Source organism: Pseudopodoces humilis, chromosome 10 (assembly GCF_049639895.1).
Source record: "Pseudopodoces humilis isolate 2021_Gansu_Grassland_sample_001 chromosome 10, ASM4963989v1, whole genome shotgun sequence".
NCBI classification, from domain to species: Eukaryota; Metazoa; Chordata; class Aves; order Passeriformes; family Paridae; genus Pseudopodoces; species Pseudopodoces humilis.
Window position 1 is genome coordinate 22,760,555 of NC_142209.1, and position 19,130 is coordinate 22,779,684.

The window sequence follows — 19,130 nt, forward strand, 5'->3', positions numbered from 1 at the left end:
CAGAGGAACTCGTGACAGGAGTGCTGTGTGCCTGTGCTAATGAAGTGTTTGGGTGGAAGATTTGGTGCATTACTGGCAGGCATGACCTTCCAGAGGTCTCCAGTTCTCACTGTTCCACCTTAAGTCAGCAGAGGCTGCCTGTGCCTCTTCTCTTTGAAAGTCAACCCCTAGGTACTTCTTTCAGGCTTGTAGCTGTTCAGTTCAAGTCACAAGATTACACCTGTGCTAGCCTGCCTGCAGCTTTGTGATGCAGATGCAAAAACATCAGAGAAAGATTAATAGAACCAGCCATTGATTTATTATGTTTATTATTATGTCTAGAAAGGAAGGGATAAAGCAGGCTGGCATGATGCCCCAAGCCCAGCCTCCACGACGATTTCTCTTGACATGACATACATCCACTAGCATTTATCTTGTCTGTTCACCTTCCTTTTGCTTTAGTTTCTCAAACTTCAGGAGTTTATTTTGGCAGGCATGCTCCTCACTGCTGCTGCTGCTGCTGCTTGAGCTTTCCTCTGAACTTTTGGAGAGGAGATACTTGATTGCAATTGAGTCCTTCTTGTTCATTTGCAAGCAGAGGCAGGACGATTCGCTCACCTTAAATGACTCCCCCCACATACTCTGGCACATGTCAGTCCCATTTGCGTACATCTGTGTGTCAAATAAGAAATGCCTCAATTACATTTAAATATAATTGAATTAACATCAGTTTATATCAAATTGATAACCTTTATAGCTTTTTAAAAATTGGTACCATGTTATAAAAACATTGTCTGTATTAATTTGCTGTCTTGTTGTGTGCTATGCTTCATCTCTTCTGAGATATCTGAAAATGTTACCCAGTCCCACAACTGGCAAAAGTAATTTGCCTGTTTTGTGAATAAGTGGTTACACAAAATGCAGGGATCAACAGCTGCCCTTTGTTTCCACCCTGGGGCTGACAGCCCAGCAGCTCTCTGGGGCTGACAGTTAAAGCTGTGTGTGAGAGCCTTTACAACTTGTAGCGTGTCAGGACACTCTGACATGCCTTGAAATCTGAGTAGTGCCGAAAGTGCCAGACAGTGCTTTGAATACGGGAATCTTTTTATTTACAGGCCAGAGACAGCCCAGTGGAGTCACAGCTCCGAGGGTTCTCATTGTGCCTGCTGCAATGTACTTCATGGTCGGGCAGGACCTCACAGGCAAAGAGAAGAGACAAAATTTAGCAACTGCTTGAGGAAAGTAAGTTTTTGTCAAGCTTCCAAAGTGCTTTTTCCAGTGGGATAATGGCCTTTCTGGCCCAAGACACCGCAAACTGCAGCTTATTGTACCCTTATCAAGTGGAGCTGTTCTGTTCTTGGTGCTATAGCATTTTGTAAGTCCTGTGTCATACGACCTGTCAACCACACAACAAAGAAACTGCTTGTTTGCTGAGCTCACATTGTGACAATCTTCTGCCTGCCCAGACTGAGTTTGACTAAAGAATATTAGCTTAAGAGTTATCATGTCTAGACACAAAGCAGGCAGTATGTGCACTTTATCTTGCCTGCATTTCTCCCATGTGTTTGTGGTTGAAGTTCAATCTTTTTCTGTTTCCGAAAAGGAAACTTCAGGTACTCCCAGAAGCAAAGCTAAGAATGAGATTGAGGATGGGAGTGGTGGCAGGAGTAGAAGCCTTGCAAATTAAGGAATAAGAGTGTTAGTAACTGAAACTGTGGGCCAGGCAGCAGCACCACTGGTCTCTTGCTGACTGATTCACCCTGACCACGTCACCAGCATCTCTCTGATGGAAGCTTTGTTTTATCTGTAATAGTACAAGTAGTCCTTGCCCATGATGCTGATTTCTACAGTGTTTATCTTACTGCTGAATTCCTGGATGCTCTGCTGTTTTACCACCATTGCCAGCTCATACAAAGATCTGAGACTGTGAATCTCAGAGCAGTGCCCTTTGTCTTTGGGATAATTCTGCATGGAAGCTGCTCTGTGTGAAAAAAGAAAAAAAAATAAAAATTACAGATTTAAGTCCATTATACAGAAGTGAAATTTGGTATATATAGTCTTTCTTCTGCACCAGCTATTTTTGACAAATTCTTTCATGTGTCCCCATGTGCAAAACTATGTTGACTTTTGCCTTAAAGAAACCTATCCTTTATGAATAATACAAAGTCCATTTCAAATAGCCCTGAAGACTCTGTAGTCTGTAAAACAGCTTTTCAGCTCATACCATGTCTAGCCAGGGCTTGCACCATGGATGCTGGTGCTGGAGAAGAAGTAGGGAGGCTGGATGATGCACTGGGAGCAGGGTCAGAAAAGGAAAGCTACTCCATCTAGTTCTTTCCTTGTGTTCTTAGGGCAGGCAGATCTTAGCACTTTCTTTCCCACTATTCCTGTGATTTTAAGTAGCATTACATATTTTCTTCCAGCTCCTGTGCAGTTCTGAATTTCTACCTGCTTTTAGCTAATAATTCTAGAAAGTATTAAAGCCTGTCACATGAGTTTGTTTAGGTGTTTATGCAAGAGACATGTATACACCCTTGACTTGTGTCCCACAGGTTCTGTAATATGTTTGTGCTTTTCTACTTGCTAAATTGGTAATTTTATTTTGACCTTCCTCTTAATTCTGCTTAAAGATTATAGGATAATCAGAATGCTGCAGTAAACACATGGAGCACACAGCTTGTTTCCCCCAATATGTCCCTGAGCTATTGAAAAGGATTCTGACTCTAGCTTTTTGGAAAATGTCCTAGTCTGTGCCTTAACTTTGCTTGGGGAGCACCCAGCTGGGAGAATAATGACAAGGCTGAAACTGGCCATGGTCAGTTGTGCATCCTTAATATTCAGCATTTGTTCTTTATTCAGCAGTTGTCCCAAATGGGCCTTAGAACCACTTGCGTACGTCACATATAGAGCTGCTGATAGCTCCTCTGTGTGAAAAAAGTAACTGTCTACAGTGCTCTGACGTGTGAGAACCCTTCCAAGAGTTGAGTCCAAACCAAGGCAGCCTAGTGTTTGTATATTTTGTAATTTTCATATGAGAAATGTGTGGTTTTTAATTTCCCTGCAGAAATTTTATTTTATGCTTACTTACCATGCAAGCCTATTTTTGGTGAAAAACATGGGTAGTTTAGGGTGTGGTTCCATTTAGTTAAGGAAAAGCTGTGCCTGGCTTCAAGTGATAAGACCTTGGAATTTGCTGCATGTTCTTCCCTGCAGATGGTATATTTTCTTTAAGAAATAAGTGCAAGGGAACTCAAGGTTAAAAACTCCTATCTCTGAAATAGGGACAGTTTGAACAGATACTGGAGATTATTTACCGTGATTATAATTTTGTTTTTCACTTCATCTGTAACTACTGATGATTTAGCACATCTGGGAAACGAAGCTGAAAGTTTCCACAGCACATTTGTTTTTGGCCACCTTCCTGAGTCTGCTGATTAGTGTCACTTTTGCAAGGCAGACAGCAGTCCAGCACTAACTGGACTGTGTCTTCCATTTATATCAGTTGCTGAACTGACTTCTGGAAGTACATGCACTTGAATTGAATTCAAAATAATGAATCTGCAAGCCTTACTACCAGTCCCTAAGCACTTCACCTAAATTTTGTTTACTTATTCAATTTGACCACTTTTTCATGGACTCAGTGAAGTTCAACTGTTAAAAATACTCAAATACACTTCTGAAGAGTATTATATCACTCTGATGCTAAACTCACTTGAGTCACTAGAAAAATCTCTGGAAGGGTCTGTGGATCAGGTTCCAGGCAACTTTGCTCCTATAAGTCTTGTCAGTTCTCATTTTATACAGTTTTGCTCATAAAATTTGTTATCCCAACCATTAAACATTCTCAGAAAGATAGGATGGAGAAGGACTACATAAAGTAGAGAAAATGGCAAAGATACCAAATAGGCAAGAAAACCTTAAAAAATTCCCCAGTGGCTCAGGAATTTACATTCCAATTTAAAAAGACAGAGGAGTGTAGAGCTCCATATTGTATAAGGAACCTTATGAAATGAATCTTAGTGTCTCTGTATGAACAAAGTTCATTTCTCTTTTACTTTCTAAATCCCACTGGGTTAAAATACCAGTGTTTCTAGGACTTTTGTTTCACAAGTGGAATGAATAGTGATTAATTAAATGTGTATCTAATTAGAATGAGTGCTGTACATAAAAACAAATGTTTGAAAATTTGTATAAGTCTGATGTGGGAATGGCTTGAAATTGCTGAAGTAAAAATAATTCACTGATGGCATTTTACTCCCCTATATTCAGGGAAAATAAAAAGAACTCCTAGTGCCGTATTTTCTGCTTCAGTTGTTCAGGTTTTCTTACCTCATGGTATGGAACACATTTATTCTCACAGTGGTTTTCTCCACTTTCATCCCAGTCCCAGTCTGTCAGCCAGTTATGAGCACATGTGGAATCATCTTTGCAGGCTTCATACCTTCATGGAGATTGGTGTGGAAGATAGAGTTACTTATCTCACATTTTTCATTGGACTCAGATTCAACTCAAAGAGGTGTCCAGGGGCTCTGTTAGTAACATGGTGTGATTACAGTGCAGCTTAGCAACAGATCTTCGAGCAATGTGCGCATTATCTTAGCTTGACATGTTCGTAAACTCCAAGCTGCCCAGGAAAACCTAAATTCCTGTGAAAACTAAACAGTTCACTCACCACCTTCTATACTTGACAGACTTAGCAAAGGGCTCATGTTCTGGGTGTTTTCTGCTTGGTTATCTGATGTTACTGAGTGGAGGAAATCCTGGGAGGGAGTTTCATGAATGCTGCTGTTCAGTATCATAACAGAGCATAGGTGTGCTGAGGGTGAACTATCACTTGAAAGAGATGTGGGGAAAGTTTGTATTTATGAACTAATATGGGACAAGAAGAATGATGTTTCCCAGGCAGGGGAGTTATTATGAGGAATGTGCACTGAAATAAAGAAATTCCACAAAATAATATAAACAAAGAGGTTGTCAGAATGACATTTTCAAAGAAGTTAAAAAGAAAAGGAATAATAGTCCTGTAGGGTATAGGTCTAAAATCTTTAATTTTAAGTTATTTTTAATTTGTAGGTGGTAATGTGGAAAAAAACCTATAAATGGCCTGGAATGAGTAGAGTTCTGGCTGGTCGACGTGATGAGAGATCTCATGACTTACCATTATCCTACATCATTTCCTCCCTTCCACTTCTCTTTTATGCTGTACATTTTGGCTCTTGCCTTTCTTAAGGACTACTTTCTGCAAATCAGTCAACATCTACTTAAATTTAGTCTCATTGGCTTGTAGAACTATTCATACCAGTAACTGAGAGAGCCAAAACAATGAGGCACAGATTCCAGAAAGTTAATGTTTAGCATGGTATTTGTAATTAGTGCCTTTGGATAGATTTTCTATTTGTCATTTTTAATCTTCAGGGTCATGTTTCAAAACTATTTGGATATCACAAGGGCTGCAGCCTTACATTTTTAAATTAAATATGTGGATTGTCATGTGGTCACGAGAATGATGAGAACTGGACATTGCAGTAGATTTGCAAATGCAGAAAGGTCAGAAGATGCATATCTGCAGTATCTTCACTCTGGTTTTCTGGGCTTTTTTGGAGGGAGAAAGAGCAATAACAGATGGTATACAGCCAGGGCCTGAATTAAACAGCTCAGGGTCAAGAGACACATACTCTCAATGGGTTCATCCCTGAATCTGCTGTCAGATGTAGGGGCTCTGTTGGAGATAGAAGCTGAAATTTGAGAAATTAATATTCATGGTATGCATCTGGTTTTCTCAGGAATATGAATAAAATATATTAATTAAAGTGTTTATATTTCTATTCACCATTATTTATTGATTTGTCAGATGAAATGTTTCCTAATCATGATCATTACTTGGCAGTGGTTTATTCTATAAGCAATTGACTAGGCATAATTCCATTGTTAGGAGTTTTACTTTATCACAATGGAAGTAATTATGAAGTCAAGTTTATGAAAAGTCATGATTTGTGAAAAGTCTAATTTCTGCAGTCCAGAAACCCAAAAGTTGTTTCTTTAAACATTAGCTAAATGTGAGAAACATAAATACTTAAAATATACTCCCTGAACATATTCATTCCCTATGAGCAGGATATTTTTATTTTAAAGCCTTTTTCCCTGTATTTTTTATAATTAGCTCTTTCTCTTTTATAGGACACAGGGGCCCTTTCACAGGTGAATGAGAAAATGACTTGTACATTGGGCCCTTTCAAAAGTAATAGTTTAAGGACTAGTGAGAGCAAGGAGTCCTAAAACAATAGGAAGAAAGGGAAGGCCTCAAGCTACTCAGATGAATTTCTTTTGAATTAAGTCACTGCTCATTCAGAATACTCTGCACATTTCTGGCCACAAAGACATACAGTATGCAGCAGGCACATTCACAGTATGTAGAGAAAGTAGGTCACATCACCAGCAGTGCTACAGCATGCTAAAGGGACTCCAGTGAATAGAACATGAAAAAAATGTTACTTTAAATCACCAGAAAGAGTGGGAATTCTGTCCAGGTTCTTTTCTAGCCTGAGGCCTTAAGCAGGGTGAGGGAATGGGTTTTACACTGGCATTAGGCAGGCACACAGACCAGCATGCAGGGTAATGGGCCATCAGTACATTTTTGATTCAGGCCAGGCATCTGTGATGCCAAAAGGAGCAATAGATCACTGTTCAGGACTTGTTTAGAGCAGATCCTCTCTCTGCCAGGAGACTCTATACTGGAAAAGGGTCAGTTTTCCTGGGCTGCAGCTCTCAATCACCTCACCATACTTTCCAGCAACAAAAGTTAAAGGCGCTGTTCACCTGCAGGTTCTGGCAGTGCCCCCAGGAACGCTGAGGATTTTGCAATGTAATATTGATCCATGATCTACACTATGGTATAAGTCTCATATACACTAAATCTGGCTTAAACTAGTTCATAGATGCAAACTAAGCTTTCAGCACACATTTTCTTTTATCTTTACACTTGATGTAACAGTTCAGTAAAGACTTTTCATGCTACTTCTTTTGGGACACATTTGTTTTAGATAATGGTATTCTATCATTTTGCCCATTAGATCTATTCTAGAGCTCACTGGCAACTCCAGTACTTTAATACCCAAATGCAATATCTGGTCATTGGTTCTGAGGTTTAAGATTAGAGCACTGAGGGAAATGCAAGGTCTCAGTCTTTATCTTCAAGGAGGTCAATAATCTGGATTCAGTTTAGAAGATTACAAAAATTTAGCAAGGAAGACTGCACATGACAAATCTGTTCCTGAGGCACACAGTAGTTTCCTGACACAGAAGTAAAATTCATTGCTAGAGAAACCTCTAGGAAAGCTAAGAAATACATCAGCCTTTCTCACTCACTTCCATTATAAATCTAAGCTATGCCTCTTGTTTCCTTCACTGGCACAAAGCAATGAAGACCTATTTGAAGACAAATCCTACTAAAATTCTGCACTGCATACATGACTTTGCCCTTGGAGGGAATGGAAATGGATCCACATGTCAATAATATTCAAGCTGTGTAAGCCTTAGGGAAGCAGGGCAGAGAGCAGCCCAAGAGAACCTAACCATGCTCTGTGTTCTGTGTTTTCTGTACTTTTAAGAAAAGCTCTTTTATAACATTTTTAGAAGTATCATATTAGTTTTCCATGATTTTCAGAGTGGCCTAAGGGATCCAGACATTCACAGTCCATTACTTTCATGGAAAGATAGCACTTATAATCCTATAGTGTGAACAGAGCCAGTGGTGTTTGTGCTTCACACACACATCCAGAGAAGTTCCTCCAGTGACTGGGGACAACATTCATAAGGTGCTGACTGAGTTTATGTGTCCCATGGTGTGTCAAAACAGGGAGGGAAAGGAGGGCAAGAGGGAGGGACATGTTGGATATGCTGGATAAGTACCACTGGAAAAATCTCACCTGGATATAATTCTCCTGCCCCAAGACTATGGACAAATTTGCGCTAGGTTGTTCCACCATGTGCCTTGCACTCAAAAAATAATGTGATTCTCTGATGCTGTGTTTTGGGAAACAAAATTCAATGCTATTATGCTGCTCATTGCTCTTAATAATTTCAACATTAATTGGCTGCATTTGTCTCTGATATTCAGGCTTTTAGAAGAGATTTTAGAGAGTGTGATGATAGAAGGGATAAGGTCAAGGGTGAAAAATCTAGGAATGAAGCTGATTTGTTACAGTTGAAATCCCATGTGAGTTGATGTCTTTCCTGATTTTGTAATGCATTTTATACATACAAATGTATCATATGATCATATCATGATATTATGTATCATAAATTATCATATTGCATTCAGATTGAAAATGCTAATTGTATAAATGCTACTTCACAGACAGACTTTTCAAAGAGTGGGCAGGCCCTTGCTGCTGCCAGTGCCTGTCAGCGTGGCAGGAGCTCCTCTGTCACGATGCCACTGCACTGCATCTTCCCCCAGAGCAGGGCAGTGCTGTCCCCAAGTCACTAAACTCGTCTTAGTGTCCCCATCTGCATTCACAGCCTGTGTCATTATTATTTTGGGGGAAGTAGCTTAGCAGAAGGAAAAGCAGAGATGGCAAACAAGAAATTCAGAACAAGAGAAAAGGTGGTACAACACCAGTGAATCATGAGCATATTAAAACTAAATAAAAATACCTTAATACTTAAAAAGCTGAACCTACCAGTCATCACAAAAGCTTTGACACAATGGAACAGCCTGAATAGCAGCAGTGTCATTGGGATGGATCCAGTGAGCAGCATGTGGAGAACACCGGTAAAAGCACTCAATTTTCTTTGTGAATTCTTCACAGCTGTGGTGGATGAGAAAATCCACAAATAAGCCTGTTTCTGAGCATCCAGCCTACAGCCTCAGTTTTCTAGGCCTGCTTTGATGTGGATGCAATAACACAGATTAGGAGAAAAACACAGAAAAGCATCCTTTAATGATGGCCCTGTTAATGCCTAAGTTTGAAACTCATTCCTCTGGCATTGCGTACAGACTCTGACCGTGCAATTACCACAGCCAGCTACAGCACAAATGTTTCCATGCATATTTCAACCCTATTTGTGTAAGCTTTCTGTAAACTTTTGAGGCCTTGAGTTTTCCTGGCAACAAGGATTCCAGGCAATAGTAAAATGTAGTTTAAAACTATAGTATAAAACTTTGTCTGTGCTGTAGCCCCATGGTTTCACTAAGCTTTAGATTTTTCCCACAGCCCAGCTGAAGTCACTTAAAATCGCATACTGTGCTGCTCTCCTGGGAGTGGCAGGCAAGAGCTGTTACTTTCTCACATCTGTTTTTGCTTAATTATTTTGTACTTTCATCCCTTTATTTCTATAACTTGCCATGTTTCACAGCTTTAACATCTAACAGGGTACTAAAATTCTTAATTAAGGAGACATTTTTCATGGTTACCAAACCCACATGACTACAAGAATTTTTATTCTAAATTTTCAGCCGTTTCATTTCTGGACTCCTGTGCTTTTTCTTGTTGAGATTTAATAATCCAGTTGGTGTGCTTTCTAAACAAAGGAAGAAGCCCAGTCTCTATTCATTACAGATCACTCTCACTGGTGGGTGATGGTTGGAGAGCTACAGAGGTGCAGAGTGGTTGTCACCTACTGGGTTTATGACTACTTTGCATTGGTAGATCTGGTTCTATACTGAAAGCAAATTTGGAGAAACATAACCTGGTCTTGAGAAAATGGCAGAAATAATGTAGACTTAGGGATTTGTGAGTTTGTGTGAGAGGAGAAGAGTCAGAGGTTGGTCAGGTATAGAAAAAAGGTGATGGGAACTAGGCTGTGTGACATAATCTCTGGGGTAATCTAATGTCCATCAGCAGCTGGTGGCTGCTCCAGCCCAGAGCTGTGGAACCAGGACACAGAAAACATCAAAGCTGACTTACGATTTACTGAGCTGCCCACATCTGTTCCAGTAGCTGTTGCTTACTTTAATTACTGGGGAATGAGCCAATTGCTCTGTGAAGTCTGCATAGCAACAGGAAGCTGTTGGGAATAAAACAAAGATCTTGCAGTAAGTGTTCCTTTTTAATGCTGTATTTGGAAGACACAAAATCTAGTTTGAACCATAATATGATAAAGGCTCTAGGTAACTAGAAGGTGTACTCAAGCTCTAATAATTTTGGGAGTGAAAGTGGCAGTGTAAATGCTAGGTGAGGTGGACTGGCATAAACAGTGTTTTGTCAAACTGTGCCCAGAGAGTCGCAAGAATTTTACCAGTGTTCTGCCAGATGCCACATCCTGAGGGATACTAACTTTGAAAAGTACCAACCATAAAAAAAAAGAGTTGAAGAATTGTAATAAGTACTGTACTTTGCTTATGATAGAATTTTGATTTCAAATTTTCCCATTTGGTGTCTGCTACAATTAATTTTTATACTTAATTACAATAAACAAAAATAATCATTGCTGTAAACATTTTTAAGCAGATGGAACTACAAGAAAGGCAAACTGCACCAGAATTTTGAAAAGAAAATAAATGTAGTCAATGAGAGTTTTACAGCTGACTTTGTCAAGACCCAGAATCTTACTCTTGCTCTGCATGCAGCAAAAAGCTAATGAAGGAGGCTTTTCAAATACAATGTATAATGCACCTTATATATTTTTGAGAAATTAGGGGAACTGCCAAAACAATTAGTGTGTACAATGTTGTATTTCTTGACCGTGTTTGGAAAAAAATTAAACCACTCTTACATTTAGAGTAGAGAGTGCACTCTTGCATTCTTGGCTCAGGACTAGGCTTCAGTTTTTGGGTGTCCCCTTCCAGACACCCATATTTTTGGCAGGTGGATAATGTTATGACAGCAAGGAGGGTGATAGCAAACCTCAGCATTGTTCTTCAGCTCTTTTTCCTGTATGGAGAGAAGCCTTTATTTACATCATTTATTTCTAGGAGAACAGATAACATTAAAAGGAAGGACTGCATTTAAAATAGTAGATAAATAATCAAATAAAATATGCTCAGCAAAGATGTACATAGAAATACTAAGACACATTCTTCCTTCCTGTTTGTTTATAACCGAACACTTACCCTTCTGATACATATTTCTGAGGTTTGGTAGCAAGTGATAAAAGTCATCAATAAGTCAGGCTATGCATGAAAACATGGTATAATTTTCAGTATTCAAGAAAATAGTTTTAAATGCCTTCCACGGAGCTGAATTATTTTTAATCCCTCCAAGGGACATTTGTATGTTTCACTAGATTTGAAGAAAATATTGATTAATTCTAAAACCTGAAGAGTTTTTTTTCACACTTGGAAATTACACACTAAATACAGCTGCAAGTGAGATAGTGTTTACCACCTGAGCACCATAAATTACACTGAATACTTGCCTTTGTTGAAGCTATGCTAATTTATATTTAAGAATATGATCCATTATTTTCTGCCTCTTTTGCAGAGTTTGGTCAAAAATGCAAGATAAAAACGTCTTATGATTAAATTTCTCTAAACACAGGTTATACATTAGTCACCTATAAAGATAAATATAGAACTTGTTACATAAATAAATGCATTATTCTTTGTACATGTTATTCATTTAACCCTTCATTTATTGGTTAAATATTTCTGTTAATTTTTTTGGAATAATTCTGCGTGAATAAGAACTGCAGTTCTTCTATGTACCTAGACTTTTCAAATATAAAGAATAACTTATACAGAAGAAGAAAAAATCTATCTCTTCAGTTTCTCAGTAATTTCTCACCTCTTTTGCTTTCCTTCTGGGTGATACTTCTCCCTGGATCAGGAACACAGTAAATTGCTTTTCCCATTTTCCACTTTATATACACACCATCTGGCATCAGTGCTCCAGAATTTGTTTGCCCTGGAAGAATTCCTTGACCCTTTGGAATGCTAACACAAATTTATCTCAAAAGCAGATGCAATGACCAGCACATAATGCCCTTTTATTGCTTGCAAACGTTGACATGATAAAGAGGAAAGTACAAACATGGATTAGAATTAGAAAAACATTGCTCTCCTATATTTCAAATGCCATTAACCCCTCCTGCCTGATTTTTCACTGATTCCTTGTATAATTAATTATTAAATTAATTTCTACAACAGTTTCATGGAGCTCTTACAGTGAATTCAGGCTTCATGGAATTCAAGACACTAAATGCTTCTTATTTCAGCCTGACTGGCTTAATTCTGACTAATGACTTGCCTTGTCACACAGTAATTTTACTACATTACCTGGAAGATAGTCCATGTCTCCTGATTCCCAGTTCTTTGCTCTCTCTTCACAAGATCCCTTCAAAACCTGCTCCTGTTCACCCTGGTTGCTCTACCCATCTCATTTACCTTACAACCAGTCTCACAAGCACAACAAGAAATGGTTGATTGTTCCACTGATAGTAGTACAATGATGGGATTTCACTGGGAGACCTGCTTTCTGCAAAGAGCATTTGCATCTAAACAGAAACCATTGGTTAAGGTACATGTGGTGATGATAAATTGTTGCATTCATATTCACAGATTGTCTTGCTGTAATGTAAAAAGCAGCATCCCTCAGCACCTTGCACTTATTTATATACATAAGGAAAGCAGCATCTGTTGGTTTTGTGTTTTAAATAGAACACTGATTTATCAGATAATACTCTGAAGCCATTATCTATGAACCTTTTTTTTTTTTTTAAAATACAAATGTTGGCACAGTAGAAGTGCAGTATGATTCTCAGTGTGCAAAGGCACGAGCATGATAATATAACAACCTCTGTAAGCTGTAAGCACTGATTCCTATTCTAGCTCTAGTAAATGCCTCAAGGTGAAAATCTTGCTGGCCTAAAAAGAGTCTTTTCCAGATCAGTGGAAACTGAGCAATTTTTTTTGTTCCAGAATGAATTTAATTAAGGCAAGTTTAGAGAATGAATTTAATTAAGGCAAGTTTAAAAAGGCATAAAGTAACTATAGGAGAGGATGAAGTATATCTAATGGCTTTTTACCCATGCTTTCACCTCATGTGGCTTGATCTAATGTTGGCTGAAATTCATGGGCTCCTTGCTGCTTTGCAAAGTAAAGGATTCGTGCATGCTGCTCGGCACTCAGATCTCTGTAGTCATACAAAATAAAGAACAAGGTTTAATATGAACATTGACTTTAAACCATGTGAGGAGTGGACGGGCTGGCCAGCCTGGTGAAAAGCACAGGAATAGTCCATGCTTTGCTCCTTCCTGCTCAGTTTGTATGAAATACATGGACTTTGGTGTCCATGGTCACCATGAAATACATGGTGAGGGGTCAGCATGCCAGGAGGTTCTTGTAATGCCTCTGCTCACTGAATTGGCATACAAATTAAGCTATAGGAAACTGGGATCGCTTTCGGGCTTTGAGTATGAGCCAAATGGGACTGCTTGCTGGGAGATTAGGCAGAGTTTCTAGCAGCAGGAAGGAAAATTGTCATATGTTTGTGATTTCCCAGACTTGGCTTTGGTTAGCAGTACATGTAAGCAGGCTCAGGCTAAAGAGCTTTTAGTGATCTTGGCTATACATCATCTCCTGAGAAGTGAATCTCGATTCTTCTTTCCTAAAAGTATTTTCTGCCAATTGTTTTGTCTGATGTCTTATACTGGGAAATTTGTCAAAGGAATTTTCTTACCTCTTCCCATACTTGAAGGGGACATTTATCTTCATTTGTTAAAATTTAACTTGCTTTCAAGCACTCGGTGATATTCTTGTACTTTTAAGACTCCTACTGCCATTTCATTTTAACTGTAATATCAGTACCCTGTAACTTCTATTAATCTCTTCAGAAGCTAGAGTGAAAGCATGGATGATGTTGAGGTATTGTCATAGACAACAATTCAGGCATTTCAACAATAAATAATTATCATCTGATGATCTAATTGATTGTGGCCAATGGTCTTAGCAAACCCATCCATCTATTCCAAACCCACAAACACTGCTATACTAGGTCTCAAGAGTTATCTACCTGAGCAATTTCCTTCTGGCACAAGCCATTGGCAGAAAATTAGGGAAAAAATGTTAAAAATATATAGTTTCTAATTTCCCAGCTTCTGCAACAGTTTAGTAACTATGTGACCTGACATCTCATAACTCAACAGGGTGATTTCTGCTTTGTGAGTCAGACCTCTTTAAGGACTGCAGCAAGCTTTCATGCTTCTATATTCTTGTTAACTCTGCAAGGCCAGTGTGGTTAAGGGAAAAAATTGTTTGTGCTTCCAACCAGTGACAATTGCCAGATCCATTTCCCTTCTTGGCACCCTGAAAGCGTAATAACAGTGTGACTGGAGGGAGACTGAATTTCAGGAGTGTAAATTAGAGCATTTGGCCTGTTACAGCTTTATTAGACATGGCAGTGTCTCCTAATGAAATTAATCTGTTTGTTCCTCATGTCTCAGCGTGAGTCTGCATGCTCAGAGGTTGGAAGTGTTTTTCTTGTTAACTGTAACAAAAAATGTAATTAGGAGGACAGGTTGTTGTCTAATTTAGTGAAGCTCCTTTAAATGCAGAACTACATTTAAAGCTGCAACAAGAACATGTAATTTGATGATTAGTGAAGTACATAACTTGGACTTTCATTATGTTAGACTTTAGAACTGAGAGTTTGTCTTCACGGGTCCTGGTTGAATGTATCGTGTTACAAGTCAAACTGAATGCCAGGGGAGACACTCCAGATGGACTCAGTCTGGCACTTCTGACTCTGGAAAAAACAGCTGAGGTCAAATCTTAATGCTACTGAATCTGAGGTGTGATTTGTTTCAGTTCACTGAATAGGATTTCTCTTTATTTTTCTTTTTTTTTTCTTGGTATAAGGAATACATGACAGAACAAAGTAAGGCTTATTTGTTTTATTTGAGTACACAAATGTTGCTGAGCTAGTTCTCCAACAGGGCATAGGAATGACAAAAGCACCAATAATTTTATATAATGAAGAGAGTGAATCAGTGGTGGGTAAAAAAGCAGATATTTTAATGAATGGTAGGTTTAAAAAGAAATCACAACCCAAACCAACAAAATTAGAATTGTAAAAATGTCATTTTAAGCCCCATGTTAGGCTTTACAAAATTGAAGGGGACAAAAACCTACTTATTTCAGCTTGTTACTGAGTTGAAATCACCTCCTGAAAGCATAACAGAATGCTCTTCCTTTGCCCTAGTCTTTCATTTGCCCTTCACATTCTGCTAGTCTGTTACTATGGGGTTCCTTGAACCACTAACAACTACTGTTAGTTTTTCTACAGAGAAGGGTTTGGGTAGCTCCTGACTGCTGTGAAGGGGACTTTCAAAAGTGACAAAGAAAATCTGTGTCCAGTTTGACCTACACTCCAGAAATAACCAGCTGCAATCATGTTTTGAATTTAGGCCGTTAATATTTGACTGAATTTTCTACAATCACTTATGAATGATGATTTCCTATTAGCCATACTTTTTTTTAATTTTTTTATTTACACTTGTATTATGGGTATTCCTTATTTGAATAGAGATAATGCCTAGATGTTCCTGCCTAAAGTTGTCGTGTAGTGTTTTAAGGTACTTGGTGCCATTACTGGATTCTGGATGGCCCCTCTGTGTCTTAATCCTCTACTGCCCCTTTCCCTCCATTGTCCTGGCACAACTCACATGGGATTTTGCACCCAACCAGATGGGGAAAGTGATACAGCCAAAAGAATTCTAGTGCAAAAGAATTCCAGTATTTCTGTGTGAATCAGTTTCAGTTCGTAGCACAGCTGAAGAAGAGTTTTGTTGCTGAAAAGGGTGGTATCACCCTGAGAGAGACACACGTGAGGGTAGAACTGGAAGTGCTTTCAGTCAGAACTGCCAGCCTCTGTGCCCCACTGTGTTGACATTCTGTGTAGGTTTTTTTAACTTGTTATGTTGAACACCTTGTAATCAAAACGATGAGCTGAGAGGTCTATTGAGAAAACAAATAATGCAAGCACAAGGTAACAGTGAGGTCATGCTGGTCAACATATAAGAAGGCAGTGACTGGAAACCACCAGATGAGTCACTGGTGAGCTTTTCCTGTTGGCATCACTGCAGGGATGAATGTTAAGGAGGACACAGTTGAAGCCTGCGTTTCCTCTGATGAATGATTCCCATACATGCCATATTAGTCCTAGATAGCTTGACTCATTGTCCTGTGATGATTCTGTGGTTAGAAACTTGACCACAACACTCATCAAACAGGTGATTTCTTGCCCAGTACCTTTGTTTACATTGTCATCTCTCTGTCTGCACCCCCTCAAATGGCTGTACTCTCTGTTGTATAAACCAAGACTTATTTTTGCTTCCAAATCCTTTCTCAGTTATCTAGGCCCTCTTTGACTGTTCTCTTTCAACACAGACACCTTAAGTCTCTTGAAGTATCCCAGTGCCAGCCTTCACAGCACACCTTTGGATTTCCACGGCTGGTGTTTTGTATTTGTCATCTTCTGGTTGGGAGGCGTTTCCGTAAATAACCGTAGAACCAAGTGTAATCCTCCCCTTGGCCCTTCTTAAATCTCATCTTTGGGTGCCGAAGAGAGAGTGACAACAGTTAGGAACTGAATCTACTCCTGCTGGCCAATGTCTCCCCCTTCCCAAAGTGTTTCTCTTCTTGAACCTTTCAGAAATACACACAAATATACATATTTTTTGTGCGTGTATAATTTGTCCTCTGTTCACACACGGAGTAGCAGCCCCACTGTGGCAATTGCTGTACAGTCAAGCCCAAGCTGACAGAGAGCAGCACATTCACTGGTCTCTTCCTCTGTTTAAAGCTCTAATATATTTGATGAGCTTTTGTAGCTAAGAAGTGCTGTTAGCTATTGCTGTAAGCTCTCCTGATACTTCACAGCCATAATTTTTAACTTCTACTACATATTTTCATATTTATATCTTCTACTTCCTTATCAGATGCAAGTATGATACCTAGAACAAGGTTAGAGCAGTGCAAAGCTGTAACTTTGACATATTGCATCACTGCAGACAAGGATACATGTCCTTCATGGTATACAAAGAAGGAAAATAACTATTGGAAAGCAAATCATATCCAGTTATGACTGGAATTTTGTTATATCTAGATCTAGTAATTGCCATCCAAATGTCTGCTGATTTACTTCATTAGTCTGTCCCTAAAACAGATTAATAGTGGTAGTTTCTAGAGAAGATGCACTTGAATAATATATGGTATTGTATATTATAATGGAAAAACCTGCTAGTATGAAAGATTTTCCTCATCCTCCTTAATTCAGTGTTTAGTTTGTGCCTTGAAGCACTCCTGTGCTGTGCAGGCAGCATGCATTGCCAGCCTGGCAGGGCTGGGATAGGGATCTTGAACTTTGTTGAACAAAAGGATGCTTCATTCTATAAAGAGTAATGGGTTAGTCTCAGTCAAAGCTTGCCCAGCACATTTTGCTGGCTCTGTGGGACTTTGTTACCTGTATATTTTATTTTGCTTATAACTGGTATTCACTAGTTTTTTTGTTTTGTTTTGTGTTTTTTTTTTTTTTTGTGAATCTTGAAGAAGGAATGCTGTCACACGCATGGAGTTGGGAAAACAGGCAGGAGTCATGGTGATGACGTGCAGCCTGCTAATTACTTGTCATTACTGACATTCTGTGCAGGTACAGCACCACATGCCGCAGTCCCGTGCCCTCCTCCTGCCTGACTGCACATTGCCAATTGCCAAACATTAGTATTCCAGTGTAAAGCCCAGAACTTGTCTGTGAATACCATTAGAACTGGGTCACTAACAGAAGGTGCGTGACAGATTCACATGCAGAACAACCAAAGCCATTTCCTCCATCTCGTACAGAGCACAAATACTGAGAGGGAAGGCTGTGTGTACAGTGTGAGTGGAATGATAAATGACAGGATGCAGTGATAGACTTGTTTGGTGGCATTAGTGATGCAGTTCTGCCTTGGAAACAGTGGAAGCAGGTGATCGGCTGGGCAATGTGTGGCACTGATTTTGCCAAATGGTCAAATTTAATAGGGACTCAAATGATTAAGTATTTCATTTTGAAGAGGAGATTCTCTTGCTCAGCAGAATGACTTTTACTGTTTAGCATTTTCTATTCTGTTTGGAATAAAGAGGTTTTAACCTCACAGCTTCAGTCTGCATATCTCTCTTCCAGCTCCAGGAATTATTGCTGTAGCAGTGTGCTAAGCAGTCATAAAAATGTTGCAGAGGAATTTGTCATTCCAGAAAACATGGAGTGAGTTAGAGTAGACTGTGTTCTGCCTTACCAAAGTCCCTTTAAGCCAGCTAGAGAAGAATGGAAGGGAACTTTTCCTGACAGTATCATTCCAGCTACCTTCTGAATCAGAAGAGCATGCTGAGACCTTTTTAATATGGAAAAAAACAAGCTGGAAGCCAGGGAAAGGAAATATTTGGAACTGCAAAGAGACACTGCATTAGCTGAGTATCAGCACATGGGCTATACAGACTGTGGTGCCCTGCTCTGTGTTAGTCAATGTAGATTAACTGAGAATCATACCCTTTATAAGCCTTTATTAATTACTCTTCTTTCTTTGATGTGACAGAAGATTTCTGGAGACAAACATCATGAGCATAGATGTGGCACCACACCACGCTCTGCCTTATTCATCTGTAATCCTTTTTCCTGCCAAGCCTCTCATGATTTGTTCACTTTTATTTAAAGCTGGGGGAAAAAAAAAAAAAAGTTCAGAAAACTAGCTCATATGGAAAAGAAAAATCAGGTCACTCAGACTGGTCTGCAGATTCAGGTCATATTCAGTGACATGTTTAAATGGAAAAAAATATGTGAGAATCAGTAAAATGAGGAGTATTTTTCCTATTTTGTTAACATGAAATCTCACTGTTCTTTTGTTTCAAAAATATTGGAAAGACATTTTGAGTCCAAAATACTAAACGGGGATTAAACAGAGAAGGAAATCAGCCAGAAGCAAACCAATCACAATCTCTTCACAAATAAAATGTCCTATTAACTCCCAAATGGCTTTTTGAGTTGGAGAAAGATATTTTAAATTTTTAAATTAAAATACAGAACCAGAAGGCAATTATTTGCAATTCTGTCTAAAATGAACAACTGAAGATTTATTTCTAACTTGTTTATTTGTTTAATATGTTAGATGGGTAATGTTATCCACATCCTCATTGTGACTTTTCTTCTTGTATGCATGAATTCCTTTCTGGCAAATGA

General features: G+C 38.9%; 1 protein-coding gene across 1 annotated transcript; it reads right to left on the bottom strand.

Moving 5' to 3' along the window:
• Positions 1–330: 330 nt before the first annotated feature.
• On the bottom strand, positions 331–11,765 carry LOC102112288 (riboflavin-binding protein). The gene is made up of 6 exons (XM_005521116.2): positions 11,706–11,765; positions 10,696–10,853; positions 9,888–9,987; positions 8,661–8,789; positions 4,309–4,420; positions 331–651 (listed from the first exon to the last, which is right to left on the bottom strand). Exons 2-6 carry the CDS (start codon positions 10,832–10,834, stop codon positions 409–411), a joined length of 723 nt encoding a protein of 240 aa, XP_005521173.1. The 5' UTR covers positions 10,835–10,853; positions 11,706–11,765; the 3' UTR covers positions 331–408.
• Between the last annotated feature and the right edge of the window lie 7,365 nt (positions 11,766–19,130).

What these genes read in the sequence shown, in the direction of transcription:
- LOC102112288 (XM_005521116.2), bottom strand. Translation starts at nt 10,834, where the DNA reads ATGCTGAGGTTTGCTATCACCCTCCTTGCTGTCATAACATTATCCACC. An exon ending in TGTGGGCAGCTCAGTAAATC is followed by an intron (nt 8,790 to 9,887) that starts GTAAGTCAGCTT and finishes CATCCACCACAG; the next exon opens with CTGTGAAGAATTCACAAAGA. An exon ending in CAAAGCTTTTGTGATGACTG is followed by an intron (nt 4,421 to 8,660) that starts GTAGGTTCAGCT and finishes ATCTCCATGAAG; the next exon opens with GTATGAAGCCTGCAAAGATG.